The 13156-nt window shown below is 37.1% G+C and overlaps 1 protein-coding gene across 2 annotated transcripts in view; it reads left to right on the forward strand.

The window, feature by feature from the left end:
- Positions 1-12538, forward strand: part of LOC118156433 (programmed cell death 1 ligand 2-like) — a 13967-nt gene extending 1429 nt beyond the window's left edge. For both annotated transcript variants that reach the window (XM_035310517.1, XM_035310518.1), the window contains exons 2-7: positions 4777-4845; positions 6576-6938; positions 7986-8270; positions 8854-8996; positions 9871-9907; positions 12103-12538. In XM_035310517.1, the coding sequence (XP_035166408.1) occupies positions 4791-4845; positions 6576-6938; positions 7986-8270; positions 8854-8996; positions 9871-9907; positions 12103-12185 (966 nt within the window). In that variant the 5' untranslated portion in view covers positions 4777-4790 and the 3' untranslated portion in view covers positions 12186-12538. The remainder of the gene's footprint in view (positions 1-4776; positions 4846-6575; positions 6939-7985; positions 8271-8853; positions 8997-9870; positions 9908-12102) is intronic.
- Positions 12539-13156: the final 618 nt, after the last annotated feature.

Consider the following 13156-nt stretch of genomic DNA (forward strand, 5'->3'; position numbering starts at 1 on the left):
ATTTTTTTAAAAAATAAAATACCTCAAATGGAAGTAGAGTACATTCTGTATGCTGGTAAGATATAGAACAGATGCAGTTTATATGCGTTTCTAATAATGATTTTATTATTATTATTTTAAATGAGATTTTAAGCTTAAAGACACGGAAGCTGGATCCTTCACTGAATGGGAAAAAAAGGTTTAGTCATTTCATGAGGACATGGAAAAGCTTGTGAATTTTTGCAGATGTGAGAAAGCTGGAAGGAAGATTTCTGAAGCATATAAAAACACAGAAGACAACAGAGTTTCAGTAGCAGAGAAAGACAAAGCAAACAATGACTGGAACCCCACAATCTTATGCAGTGTTACTTATATATATAAGAAAATAGTATGTTTTTCAACAAAATGAGCATGCAACTCTGTTTCATGCACGAGGGTCTGAACTAACAAACGAGAACAGGCATGAGAAGTGGTATAATCATATGAGCCTGGTATTGATATCATACTTCCTTCTGGTGAACAGAACCCAGGTGTTCAGCTGAGTTTGTCTCTCTGTGTTATTTCTAGAGTGCGTTGCATTGTGCTTTGTAATGGCCATAACTTTGCAGTACAAAAATACTGTGTGTTACCTACTACAGCTGCACGCGGTAACATTGCAGGTGCTACCAACGTGCTAGGCTGGTCCACAGGGTCCACCTGTCTGCAGTACCTACTTCAGAGGTACCAACTAATGACTTCTTAGTGCTTTAATCCTTTAATCTTTCAGACTGAAGTCTCAGCTTTTATTCTGAACTTGCAACTACTTTTGACTTCTGCTTTAAACCTGAAGAAGAGCTTGGAAACATGTTTAGGTTCTCCAACAGTTCTGGTTCTTCTAGTGGAAGATAGGCCCTCCTCAGTCTCTAACACTCTTCTTGCTTAGTGCTGCAAAGTGTCATTACATCAATGCTTAATGTGCATACTAATCATCCATCCTCTGGAATACAACAACAACAACAAAGTCTGAAGTGATGTTTCCTAGAAAGGATTATGCATGATTTGTTAGACTATAAGGGCCCTGAATCAGTGGCTGTATCCCAGGTTGTGTTTGTTTAGTGGACAGCGTATAGTAGGCTCTGTCCTTCCCGGGATCCTTTGTTATCCTTCAGCTGGCAGCAAGCATAGCAAGACTACTGTCTTCTGAAACACTGTGATCTTTCAGATACATGGATGAAGGAAATAGAACTGAATCCACAGTTCGTGTTACACAGAAGTAGACCTCAATCTTTATTACCTAGGAGTAGATTGCAAAGATGTCTGCTTTCAGTAACCCTGCTTGCGCAGCGGGTTTGGACCTCCAGATATACCTTCCAACCTTGAACATTTTGTGATTCTGTGAAAATAGTATTTGATTTCCATATTCCTTTGCTTAGCAAGCTTCTTGCAAATTCTTCATTCTTGGCAACATTGAGTGCTCACCCAGAATAAGATACAAGAGGCATACATGTGCCAAATAAATCTATACAAAGCGGAGCTACATTAAGCAAGTATCCCAGCTTTTGCTCGGTACCTCCACGGCTGAAGCAGAGTTTGTTGTTGTTCCCCTTTTGTCACATCTTCTGCCTCATAAGAGCATCTTTATACCATACAGCTTCTAGGATAAGCACCTTTGCACCTTTTTTTTTTTTTTTTTTTCCTGTCTATGGAAATTAATGAAATCTATATAGAAAATGAAATAGTATGTTGAAAACAGTATTGTGGCCTAAAGTACCTAACTTGTGCTATTTGAAATGGGAATGTTGGGTCTAAAATTTTTGAGGGAAAAAAATGATGATCTGTGATCTGGTGAATTCCTTTGGCCAAAAAGTACTTATGTTTTTGCAGATAAGTGTTTTGATCCCTTTGGGTATGTAATCCTAGTGGTAGGATTTTAGCAATTTATTGTCACCTCCCTCAGGATTTCACTCAGCACTCAGTAAAAAAAGTTATCAGAATATGTTCATTTTGGATCAAGAAAAGTAAATCATGGGTTTCAACCTAGTACTTTTAGTAATATAAGAAAGCTATATAAAAGGAGATGACCTTTCTCCATTTTCCCATTCATATTGCCGTGACTTTATTTTCATTGTTCCCACTCAACTGGAACTGTTACAACTCATAAAAAGCCATGTTAGTTTTTAGATGTGTGGTGCTATGGTTTACGTAACCTCAAAACTCAAAGCTTTCCTCAGCTTCGTTTTCACAATCACACAGTACTGTGTGAAAACTTGCTTTTTCTTCTGCCGGTTGGTCTGGGAAATTCATTTACTGAGAGGATCTGAATTGCTGTTGAAATGTCATGCAACTTCCTCATGTTCTCATATGTGGATTCCAAATCCAGAACCAGTAGTTTCTGGTTTTTAGGGAGCAACGTTTATTTGTTGTATCTCAATGAAGTTGTAACAGACAGATGATGAATATGCTTTATAAATGGCCTTTTGCTAGAAGGAAATGCTGTTGCCATCTGAGAGCAAGTGTTGCATGTGAACCTGTTAGGATAGTTGTGTAAAGGGACCATTGCATGACAGGACATGCTGTACATTTTACAAAAGATAGGCAACAATTGATTGCTATTGTGTAACAGAATGAATGGCTGATACAGTCAGCTCAGATAAAAGTACTTTCCGGTTGCTGGTGGAGATTTTTTATTTATCTATTTATCTTTTATGGGAATGTGTCAGGATGCCTGGTGCAGCTACGTTATTAGTTTGCACGGGTAGATTGCACTGAGGATGTGCAACAGGTTGATGCCTGCTAGTAAGATCATGGAAATAACAAAAGATTAATACAGATTCTTGTGGATTCCCACAAGCATTCCAGGGCTCTGCTTTCAGTATAACAAATTAAAATGTATTTCTCTCTTTGGGTTCTTCTACTTATCTATGTTGTGTGTTATGCTCTTCTCACACTAATCCTTCTGGTCTGGCAAGACTTACTCTTATTTGATAAATAATAATTATGATTTCCATCTGCTGGTGTTTAATTATGTATTCCCGTATTTTTTGTTCTATTCTACTACTCTCAGTAACATATATTTTAAAAAGCCCCATCCACTATTTTATACCAGATATGTGCTTTGCACTTTCAATGTACCCAGAGGTATAGAAAGAGAGCAGATTCACCACAGGTATCCTACAAAAGGCTAAGACAAGGATCCAAAAGTTAGTGTGAGATACTGTTCAATTCTTCATTAATTTCTTCCTCCTATGTTCACCGGCTTCTAGGTAGGTTGTGTGTAAGCAGGAGATTGAGGGTGGTAAATTTCAGTGTAGTACTAAATAAGTGAAATTTAACCCAGCTCTAAGGGCACTACAGGATCTTTGTTTCTGCATTCAAGAAATGGAAATATGAATGATGGTACTACTTACCAGCTCCTTTCTCATACAACTAAAATTATCATAATTTATCACACATTGAATAATGTCATCTTCGTCCTCTGAAAAAGGTAGCTAGCTTTCATTTACATGTAATTAACTTGCTTTCTACAGTGTCCATCCACTTTTGTGGTTTCAAAAGCTTAAAGTCTCTATTTCCAGGAAAAGTCCCCTACCTAATATCAGTTGCTAACTTTAATAAAACCTTGAGGTACTGAGAGCTCAAAGGTGAAAGCAATCAGAGAAATGCAGCACCTAAGAAAATCAGAGCCAGAGTGTTTCAAGCTGAGCTGCAAATGAACAGGGAAGTAAAATCTAAAACCTTCTCCAGTAAGCTCTGGGGAAGTCTAAAATTGTTCCTTCTCTTCTTTACTTCCTTATGCTGATCTCTGGATCTTTTTCAGAGATATCTAGAAAGATTTTTTTTTTTTTTTCCTGAAGAAAAAGAGAGATTTTTCAGACTATGATGAGAGAGGTTGTTTGTTAAAAGTAATTCTTCATGCTTATCTATTGTCTCTTTAGTTTAGTAACAAATATCCCTAGGTTTTCTTGTTTGATTGTTTATGTTTTAGTTAGGTTGATATTTATACAGAAGTTCTAACAGTATTTTCCTTGTTACTGGAAAAGGAAGAAACTAACTGTAAGTCTGGACTTTCTCCTTTAAATGCTGTTGGTTTACTGTCAGCAATGCAAGGTACTTCATACATGCCAGGCACTACTATGTGCAAAATCAGCAGCACGCAGCCCTGAAACCTGAAGCAAGCTTTAATTTACCCTGCCCTGAGATTTCCAGTACCACATGTTGAGGGCCAGATATATGCTGGTTGTGAGGTTAAAGAACTCAGATAATCAACCCAGATGACATGTATACTCAAAGAAGTATGCAAAACTGAGATGAAACAAAATCAGGATCAGTGATCTTTTTTTAAGCTAGATCAGGTGATCTGTAAGCTAGATCAGGAATTAGTACGGGCAATTAAATAAGTCTGCTTATGCGTGTTTATAATGCCCTGATACAAGAGAAGCCAAATGCAATTGCTTCTATTGTTCATAGGGACAGAATCTACGTGAAGCTCGTGAAGCTGTTGTAAAATAGTACCCCACCAGATTATTTAAGTCTGTCTGCAAGTTTCAGATGTTGAAAACCTCAAGGATAAAGTTGTAGAAATGCTTTTTCTCCCTTCACTGATATGACTCAGTTGCTCATATTCTGTGTATGAGAATGGGTTGTTTTAATCAGGATTTTCTTTGTTTCTAGTGATAGTCTGTTTTTTTTGTTTTTTTTTTTTTTTTTTTTATAGCTGTGAGGTGTTCTGAAGGGTTGAAAGGCTTTTAGTTGACAGCATTGTAGTACACCTCTGCAAGAGAAGGTAGCTATTGTTAAGTTGCAATTCTTTTATTTCAGATCCACCCGAGAAAATGTTCCAAATCCTGACAATGCTGTTGCTGGAAATGCAGCTCTGGGTGGTTTCAGGTGAGAGGAACTGGACTGCCTTTCAACCTCATCACTAGGACCAGTGTAATGACACTGCTGTGCCCTCAGAGTGTGGGTTGCAGCATCTCCAGCGATAACTACGTGAATGGCTGGTGGCATCTGGAGCCTCTGCTTTGCAATGTCTCATAGAAGGCATTGGGTAAGCATTGAGCACAGCACAGATGTCCATCACTTTCCATGATCATTCAAGAAAGGATGGTGTGTTGGCAGTAGAGGTGTCCTGAATTACATGGCTGTGAGAAATATAATGAGAAAACATCGTAAGCCAATTGCAAACTACAGCAACCTTATCCATCTATCCCTGTAGCAGAAGCAGCTTGACTAAAATCCACAAGGGGACCATGGGGGGAGAAAAATAAGTGAGGAGCACTGCATATAAAATTGCAGTAATTCTGTGCCCGGCCCCTGTGTGGCCACCGTGCACAAAGGAGTTTGCAGAGGAAACTGGATTCTTTGTGAAGTGAAGTGGATTCCTGGTGATGTGGCAGTACAAAATAGGGAATTGCAAGAAGAGAGCTGCAGGTTCCTAGCCTAAGGCCAGCTGTAAGCAGAGCCTGTAAACAGAGCCAGCTCTGTTCCCCATCTGCACACTTTGTATTCATTCAAAAATTCAGTATTATTATAATTGCTAGGGATAAGTCTTCCTCTTTCTTTTTTCTAATTTTCTTGAGACAAATATATAGCAATGTGGACTCCTTATTTAACTTATCTTAGGTTAGTGAACTCATATGTTCTGTGCAGACACATAATGACAAATAACAATATAAATGGGTAAAGCTTGGCAATTCTTTATATTATTTTTCTGTTGTATTAAACAGTATATCAGCTGTATTAAATACTGTTGTATTAAAATGAATAAGCATTGCTAATAGGAATTGAAGCTTTCCCTGTAAGTATTTCACAAACAGATGATTAAAAATCAATAAATGCATGAGCAGTTGCATGAACTTCTCTTTTGAATGTCACTGTCAGTATGACCAAGTGTTTCTGAATATACCAATATATGGTAAATCCAGTATAGAAGGTAGTAACAAGGTATATTGAATGAAGAATCATAAATAGCTTTCCTTTATCAAGTGCACTTTAAAATGATAAACTATTCATAACAATATGAATTTCAGGTTTGGTGAATGGCTAGGAAGATTGTTTTGGCATGCTTTCTGTAATAGCGTTGTACATTTCTGAGGTTGCATGGGATCAAATGATACTCATGTGGTCTCATGCTTGTGGAAGACCACAGTTTCTGCGTAGCAATTCTTGCATGTTACACTTACTTACCTCATGCAAATTTATGTGTTTCTCGGGAGTTATACTGGATTTTCACTTTTTAAAGAATAACAAAACTAAGCTTAGTTTTTACATAATTGTTGCTTTTATGAGAACTTTCAAGAACATACAGATACAGATTTAATTTCAGAAAAGTGCTTAGTGTGTAATCACTGACTCAGCATTAAATTAATTCTAAAATGTGAAAAAAAAATTGCTTGTCTTGTCCTTATCTTTCAGATTTTGTAAGTAATACAGAATAGAGATGATTTTCTATAGGTACAACTGACACAGTAAAAATGCTAGTGTCAATGGGAATAAAAATGCTTAAAACTTTCAGTCAAGCTAGTAACTATATGCCCGACTATATGAAAACTGCTTACCCAAGCTTAAAAAAATAAGAATGTACAGCAAACAAAACGTGTTTTCTTTTCCTACCTTAGGTTTATTTACAGTTGAAGTTCCTCAGCAGCTGTACGTTGCTGCGTACGGGAGCAATGTGACCCTGGAATGCAGATTCCCTGTGAATGGCTCATTGAACCTGGGACTCTTAAATGTTGTCTGGGAGCAGAAGAGGCAAGGTCAGTCAGAATCAAGAGATGTGTACACACTTCACAAGGGGAAGGCACTCCCTCCATCCCAACATCATGATTACATGGGAAGAGCAGCACTGTTACACGACGAATTGAAATCAGGACGAGCTATCCTTCAAATCACCAGCGTCAAGGTCACAGATGCGGGATCATACCTTTGTCTTATTGACTACCAGGGCGCCGACTACAAGTATATTACTTTGGAAGTAACAGGTTAGTGGCTGAAAGACAGTGTGTGCATACTCATTGAGATGTCTCAACTAAATTCCTTCAGACCAGCAGGAAATCAAGAATTGGCAGGAATTTGTAGCTAAGTCTCTCACCAAGACTGTGCTCAGCCCCCAGGTGCACCAAAGCACTTGTCTCAGTGACAGCTAGCCTTTGATTCAACGGCAGCTGAGCTTCTCTGGGGGCCCCTCCATCTTATCCCCACACCCTATTTTGTGGTCCCCTACAGCCACCTCTGGTCATTCCCAAGCATTTTTCAGATGTGCTTTAATTCACCTATGAGCCCTGCTGCAACTACCCAAGTGTCTAGGAATTCCCACAGTGACTGCAGCTCCAGGAACAAGGACATGTGATTTTGTGTGTTCGTCAAAGCCAAATGGACATGAGCAATAAATGCATACATGACTGGATAGCATTGCAGAACAGTCCTTCGAAAGGCCTCTGGCATTTCCCACCAATTGCTGTATGTCTGTGTGGTATGAGGCAGCATTTATTTCCCATTCAAGCATTTGAATAGCTAACGTTGTCAAGTACAAAAACAGACATTTTTTAAGGCCTATCTCAGTCCCTCTGAATTGATCTTACAGAAATTCTAAGTCCTTTTTTTTCTCATATAATGAAAATATGCTTGTTTTTAAAGTGTGGAAACACAAACAATAAAAATAACTTTTTTTTTTTTTTTTTTTTTTTTTTTTTTTAAGTGGCCTGAATGATTTATTTTGTACTACAACTACTATTTTGTGAATTCAGGATGGGGAAATAGAGCCCCATGAGATTTCACTTATTTCTTCTGTGCTGATGAAATACAAATGCAGTGTTATTTGCTGCCTTGGATAGAGTAGTGGAGTAAGCCCTGTCACTGTGGGCCTGAGAAGGGTTGAACTAATACTACCGAGTTGTTCTACAAGATTTCCTTTGCCATTTCAGTTACAGATGCAGATGTAGTATGATAATAAAGGGAAGGTGGGAAAGTGAAGTGGAAAAATTAATATCATTGCATAAAATAATTTCACTCCGCTTGTTCTCATGCAGCATCCTACAGGATAATAAACACTCAAGTAATGAGAAAAGGCGATGAAGAAAAGTTTGTTTTTATATGTCAGTCAGAAGGCTTTCCTCTGGCAGAGGTATTCTGGCAAAATGAGAAGAACGTCAGCCTCACTGGGTCTGCAAATACCACCTATATGCTGACTGCAGATGGCCTCTACAATGTCACCAGCATCCTCATGTTCAAGCCAAACATGAGTGAGAATTACAGCTGCATTTTCTGGAATAAAGAACTGAATGAAGAAACTTCAGCTCACTTTTCCACTTTAGGTTCATATCACCTTGATCTTGTATGAGAGAGATAAGTGTTGAAAATGATTATGTGCTTTGCTATATACATCGTGACCTATTATCCATCACCAGAATTTTATTCTAGCAAGCAATGTAATACTGATGCTCTGGAAATGAAACGAATCAGTGTTATTTATGTCTTTGAAACCTAGACTAGCTCACATCACAAAAAAATAGCCGGTCATTTTCTGGTGTATTTTAGTTTTAGGGGGGCTCCCATTATTTTGCTGATTAATTTTTTTAATCTTCATGGCTATCTTTCCTGATCTAGACTTCTAATTAATCGTTCTTCAAATAGGATATAGATAAATAGCAGTTGTGCTTGCTCAAATGCCATGAAAATGAAAGTGTGACTTGTGTATTGCAGAGATTCTTATAGTAATATTGCAGAAGAAAGTATCCATAAAATGTTAAACACCACATTTTGATAAATGTGAAGAATCCTATGTTCAGCCAGAGCAAGACTTTGGAGAATCAGAATTGGTTACTTTATAAACTATGCCTGCTTTCTAAGTTAAAAATTTACTTTCTTTCATGTTTGTTTATTTATTTATTTTGACAGCTTTACTGAGTACACTGTATAGTGGACAAAAATCCCTGATCTTACTTATCATCGCCACGTGTGTGATAGTAACAGTCCTTCTCTCTGCATTAATAATCTTTCAAAAGAGAAAATCATTCAAGAAACACCATGCCAAAAAAAAGGTACATTTTACTTCAGACAGTGGATTTTTCTCTTATTTTTTTATTTTCCTGTGAACGAAATCTTGGACGTTTTAATAACCCTAGGAATGCTTCTTGGACTTTGGCCACATTTTATTTCTAGAGGAACTCTGTTCCAAAATGAGATCTTGCCTTATATGAGTTGGGCTTTATTTTTCTCACCTTTCGCTTAGGTGAGACGAGGTATATGGATGTATATTTTTATTTGAAGATCTACAGTTCTGTAGAGTATACAAGCAAGTTTTGGCTTGGGTGAGGAGGGCTGTAAAATCATAGTTTGCTGATACATATTTTTTTCATCCATACCAACAAGTTGACAAAAGGCATTAACTCTCCGTACAGCCTTTGTCTTGCTGTTATTCATCTTGGCTACAAAGGCACCATAGCTACAACACTTGACACAGAACTTTTATTTACAGCCTTCATTAAGGCTGTCTAGCTACAATGGTGTCCCGCTGTACTACATTGTGGATGGAACTATTATGTATAGTTTTTTTTTTTTTTTTTCCTGTCTTGAAAGTGCAACACTTGAAACTTAATAATGCAAAGAGGCAATTGTTTTAGTATTTTTTTTTTGCATATGAATGGACTACAATAAACTTAGACAAATGTAATTATTGTAACAAAATTAGATTGAGACAAGCTTTGCTATTAAGTTCTTCAGAATTTGGTCCAAAATCTGTAAATAAAAGAACTGTAGGGAATTATATATATTTAGTATAGATTAACAATAAAAATTTAAATGTGTTTAAAGCCCTAATTAATATAAAAGTTTGTTTAATTATACCGTTTCTTTCAAATTTCGAAATGTTTAAGTTTTTTTTGTTTACATATTTTTTTACATTTACTTCAACAGACAGGAAAACTGAACCCTAGCCTGACAGATGAGAACAGTAAGTCATAATTTTTTATGTTTATGCTTACAGCTTTTTCTTTCTTACAGGTAAGAGCTGTGTAAATCTATAGACAGCAATTTAAATAATGCTACATCAAAAAGAGGCTAGTTTTGAATTTAAACTTTTCTTAAATTTTCTAAAACTCTAGTATCAATACTCTTTAAGTTATAAATCTAATTTAATGACCTTCTCCCATTCTCTGTAAAAATAATGAATGTATATTCCCTGCCACTGATAGCTTGCATATATATCTCTGTGTACACCCCTGTACAATAATTGCTGTTCTAGTATTCTCAGTTGGGTAGTATGCACAAGGAAAGCTGGTTGTTTTGGAAGGCATAAAGCTTTTTTGTAGCAATTGTATGCTATACTTTTGGCTCAAGCCACAAGTTTTGTCAGTAAATAAAATGACATCTGATTTCCCTGGAGCATTAGATGATCTTCTGAGCCACTTCTCATCTTAGTATGTGACTTTCCTAGGCACCCAGGAATTATTATATGGCAAAGGAAAGGTAATTTCTAATAGCATCAGGATGCATGTGACTATCCTGTACTAACACTGAACTGGAGAAAAAAAAAAAAAGAGAAAAAGAAATCTGTAAAGCGATATAAGAAAGCTCGTAAAATGCCTACATATATAAATCACTTTCATTAACTATAAATAGAAGTCTGATAGATAATTGTATTGTCAGGAGAGAGTCTGTGGTCAGTGTCAGGTACAGTGATACCAGGTACAGCTCTATTCCCTGGTGCACCTGCCAGGGATGTCTATTGAGGACTGCCCTGAGGCTACCTGATACACTCCAGGAAGACAAATGACTCCCCTGCCGCTGTGCAAAAAGCAAAACTGGAGATTGCAAAAAGCATCTGATGGAGGACCTGAGGAAATAACACCAAGTTGTTTCTGGACACACTTCAGAGAGTGTGGGCTTTTCCAAGGACAGGATTTACTTGAGAAGCCACTCTTGTTCCTCACTACTAAAAAACAAAAAAACAAACAAACAAAAAACCACATTGCACACATTGGAAAGTCACCAGGTTAAAAAGAAAACTTTGTAAGAGAAATAAAAACTAGGAATTGGAGATGGAGAATGACATCTTCACTGACTTCCACTTCACCTCCAATCATGGTACATCCCTTTCACCCCTAGCCATCCCACCCACCAGCATCAATAGATCTCATACACAAAATGACACTTTCAGAAAAGCACTTTCACCTGTTCACAAATCATGACTTGCTGAAGTCAAAGGCACTTTTTCGCTTTCCATGTGGTGGTGTGAAACTACAGTGGAACCAGGCCATGTGCAAATGAATGTAAGCTTGAGGCAGGCAGTATTTTGGAGGACAGCTCTGGTGCATGCCCAGACATAATTTCAGTGCACATTGTCTGAACACAGACTGGCTTTCTGTGGCTTTTTGTGTTACTGTTGTAAGATTGTTTTCGCTTTGTAAGCATTGGCCTCCTCTTAGCACTTACTGAAATGAAGAAATTAAATGAGAGGTAGCTGCTTTTTGTGGTTTTGTTTTACTTCTTCATTTTAATGACCGAAAATCTTTGTCATATGACTTACTGCATGTTGCACAAAATTTTATATTTCTCAGCACCATATATTTTTAAGAAACTCTGGAAAGAACCTTTTTTCCATGATGAGTATGCAGTTGAAGCACAAAAGCCACAGATACTTTACCAGAGAGCCTTGGAAATGACCCACATGGCCTTGGTTACAGGAACAAGGATTGTTCATCTTATCATTTTAACTTACAGCTTGAGCTGTACCAGCACTGAAGATGCAGACCATTTTACCTCATCACTGAAGTCCCAGTTCTGCAAACATTTCTTCAGCTGCACAGATTTTACTAACAAGCATTCCCATGGATGCTATCTAACCAGATTTCAGTTTTGTTATTTCATTTGCATGACTGATTGTCAGTGATAGCTTTGACATAATAGAAAATTCAGAATTTGGATCACAGATTAGAGAGAGAGAGAATTCTTCCCTCTAAAATGATTGCAATGGGATGTCTTTGGAGTTAACAGCAGTTTTAAGGAGTCGCTGTACTTCAGCATACACAGAACTTGCATGTAATGAAGATAAGGTCCTCAGTATCACTCAGTTGTTAAAATCAGGTGATTGATTTGTTTGCATTATTGTAGATTTTAAAAGTAATGCTTTTTCTTCTCTTCTCTAAGGAGATGAATGTAGCCCTCAAACTGAGGCTGCATACTTGTCAACCGCCACATTTTCTGGAGACAGTGGGAGTACGAGTCTGTGAGAACTCCTCATCTCACATGCTGGAATTTGCACTTTTTATATCTGTTTCTGAGGACTTCTTTAGAAGAATGTTACAGCACTTTAGCTTCAGATGAACAATGAACTTCTGGGAGTTTGTTCGCACTAGATTAATGGACAGCTGTGCTTCAGATACAGTATCCTGAAATTACTGAGAATTGTGCTGTTATTAAATATGTTATTAAATATATTTACCACTGGGAAAAGGTTTTCTGAGTGTGTTTGATTCACTTTATGTTTGGGCATGTTGTTGCTCAATGACTTTTTGTTCAAGAATGCTTTTGTTAACTGGTATGGTCTCATGAATGTGGGAATTTGAATAAAAGCTGTACATGCTGTCCTGTGTCTAAACATCTTTAATGTGGAGACATTTATATGTAAGTATCTAATTTCCAAACCTTCTAACATACTAAACTGGAAATTAACACAAGTGCCCACCAGCAAGGCAATATATGGAACATATTTCATTTCACAAAACCAATGGGAAGTTAAATCAAAGTACAGAAATTAAAAACAAATAACCATAACAAAACAAACAAACAAAACCAGTAAATCAGCATTATATCATGGAAGCAAATATTAATGTAGAGTCTATGTAAAACTCTACACATAAGCCAGGTGAAAAACTATGAACTGTGATACTGTAGCTACATGACAATAAGGAGTTTTATATCTGAGCTGATTACTCAACAGAATCTTATTTAGGAGGAATTTAGAAGCAAAAGTGAAAATGAAGTTCAGCCAGATTTCCCTGCAGATTATATTTAAATTGTAATTTTAACTTTTCTTAGAGGAAGAGATGAGCCTTTTCCATTCCAGGCACTTATCTGTTTTACTTCCCATTACAGGAATGCCTAAAAACGCCTTATTTAACTCTGAATATATTGCATGCTGGGTGTAACTTCTACAATGCCAGTTTTCAAAAAAATGCAACAGCTTCACATCTGAGATAGT

Source organism: Oxyura jamaicensis, chromosome Z (genome assembly GCF_011077185.1).
Source record: "Oxyura jamaicensis isolate SHBP4307 breed ruddy duck chromosome Z, BPBGC_Ojam_1.0, whole genome shotgun sequence".
In the NCBI taxonomy this organism is placed as follows: Eukaryota; Metazoa; Chordata; class Aves; order Anseriformes; family Anatidae; genus Oxyura; species Oxyura jamaicensis.